This window comes from Penaeus japonicus, unplaced genomic scaffold (assembly GCF_977035675.1).
Source record: "Penaeus japonicus unplaced genomic scaffold, GWHDUDI00000001_assembly GWHDUDI00000019, whole genome shotgun sequence".
NCBI lineage: Eukaryota > Metazoa > Arthropoda > Malacostraca > Decapoda > Penaeidae > Penaeus > Penaeus japonicus.
In genome coordinates this window covers 25147390-25149889 of record NW_028234421.1, presented here as the reverse complement: position 1 = coordinate 25149889, position 2500 = coordinate 25147390, and the positions used below count along the sequence as shown (strand labels likewise).

The 2500-nt window shown below is 33.5% G+C and overlaps 1 protein-coding gene across 1 annotated transcript in view; it reads right to left on the bottom strand.

Moving 5' to 3' along the window:
* Positions 1-677: 677 nt before the first annotated feature.
* The window catches only part of RpS27 (ribosomal protein S27), a 4127-nt gene continuing 2304 nt past the window's right edge, over positions 678-2500 (bottom strand). Inside the window, exons 3-4 of the mRNA XM_086547577.1 lie at positions 1345-1455; positions 678-794 (exon numbers count right to left, since the gene is read on the bottom strand). Of these exons, the coding sequence (XP_086403703.1) occupies positions 766-794; positions 1345-1455 (140 nt within the window). The 3' untranslated portion in view covers positions 678-765. The remainder of the gene's footprint in view (positions 795-1344; positions 1456-2500) is intronic.

Here is a 2500-nt window from a genome sequence, read left to right as displayed (position 1 = left end):
ATAATTCAGACAAATATGGACATTTGTCAAGCAATTTTGCACCAGTGGGAGATACTGATTTTCTTTTATATCCACTACATGCTCGTTTTATTTTTCCCTAAAATCACCCCCTCTCCAATTTTACAACATTCTTCATACATTGCATTTGCTTTTATTCATGAGAACTCTAGTATGAAGAGGGTCTTCAGAGGGCCATTCCTATGTTAGCCTTGTTTAAAGTAGTACAAGTTAACCCACAGAAAAACAAATAAAGAGAATGTGTAATGCTTGTGTAATGCTAATACATTTTAAGATTTGGGAAATGACTGCATCATTCAGCCCTTGAGAAGTGGTCTGTCATCAAATAGTTGAATCAATCACTACACATTTCCTTACGATAAATCATAAGTTTCATATTTCAATGCAATGGATTAAGAACAATTTTTTTTTAAAACAAGAATGCAATTGATGTAGGTACAACATATTTCAGTGTGCAAACCTTTTCTATACAGCAATATATATTCCCATTACAGCACTTTTCCTTACCAACAGCCTTTTGTACAATTAAAGTCCACTACAATGCAGACATTTATTCCTTTCAAAAAAGTACAAAACTTTGACAAAAAGCTAACACGGTGACTTTCCGCAACATTAAAGCTATTTATTCCTTAGAAAGTGAACGTAATAAAACAAATATCAACCTCTCAGTGGGATCTTTAATGCTGTCTAGGTTACATAGCGACAGGATATTTAGTCTACACTGGGAGGTGCATTTTCTCTCCCAACTTAGTTCTGCTTCCTTCTGAATGAACATCCTGAAAGAAGAAATACATTATAAGTCAACTGGAAGTGCAAATATATGAAGAGATCTCTTGTTTATTAAAACTTGTTAGGGAAATCTTCCACCAAATAATTTGGGTTAAGATTTGCCTTTTGCTTTTGCATAATAAGTCCCACCAACATAAGCAAAAAAATATCCTAGTTGGTTCTACAGTTATGCATAATCCTCTCTACAACTGTGATAGAAGCAATGACATTTATTGGTTGCCTAAAAATTAAAGTCAAGGAAACTAAATTCTAGGGTCCAGAAATATTCTGGTTTATGGCTGCTGTATAATTTCACGCTTTTCTATAATAGTACATGAACTTATTTCTTAATATTAAGTTTTCTTTGCATAATTATAACATTGGAGTAAATTAGGTATCTTGATTCATGTCAATGATACACAGCAACATAGTTCCTTAGGACAGGAGCACTAGCTGAATGCTTAACAACAAGATAGTTACATGATTATATATTAGTCATGTATAAACAGAATCCACTATACTGAAATTAAAACTTGATAAACCTACAAAAGTACTTACCATCTGTAAGCTTAGCCTTCCCACCAGTAGGCTGGCATAGAACTGTTGCACAGCCTACACATGCTACTACTGTCTGGGCGTGGGAGAAAACTGTGGAAATCTTGAAGCAGCCTGTAAAAAGAATTGAAGTCATTACCTTACAGCATTAGTCATTCCCATAGGATATCAATATACATCCCTGTAAGTTACAACTAAACACATCTGATCATTTTAAGCCCATAAATATATAATTTTACTTCTAATCCAACAGTGAGATTGACAAGTACAAAGTCTGAAAACATGGAACCGTTTAATCTATTCACATGGGCTTATTTTTGCCTAATGCCATTCCTACCAGCAAGATAACAAGTTTATGCAGCCTCCAAGTGCGACATCCCTCCCAGCAGAGCACTTTACACTTGCCTGATTCAACATGGTGATAAGGCTTTTGTATTTGTTTACTTTTACATGTGAATAAAAATGTGCATAGAAATTCAACTTCTATATGTAACTATGTACAATACCTGTTCAGAGAGCTTATAATACCTCTTGTGAATACTTAAGCTTTGCTATTTACAGTCAACACTAACATTCAAAAATAAATTCCATGGATGTTTATAGGCCACTGCATGCCAAAGACGAAGTATCATTTGGCACATCTGAATTGTAAATCTTTCCTTTGACAATTAATTGATATAAGAATTCAACCTAGCTTTCCCTAACTATTTTCACTAAAATTATTATGTGAAGGTGTTGGTTTCCTAAACATTCTACCAGATTACTCATGGTAGTTTTGAGTTCAAAAAACCTTTTTAATCTTGCATATATGTTCCATCCAACATGCAACAGGTGCGAAGTCGGGCCTACTGATATGCAGTTATTTATTATACGTTTAATACACAAATAATCAACTTTTCAAAATATAGTATTTTGTGCATAGACAAAGATTTGCATTCAATCTCTGAACTGTACAAAAAAAAAAAAAAAAATTACAAAATTACTTTAACCATTGTAATCTTGATTACGAAAAAAATTGAAAAAAAAAAACTATGTTTGTTACCGCCCGTGAATGGGTTAAACACCCTGGATCTTTTTCACAATGGTCAACAATTCTAGCATTTTACCCATTCATGCAGATTGCCATTCCATATTTCCTTCAAGAGATGACATCCTATCA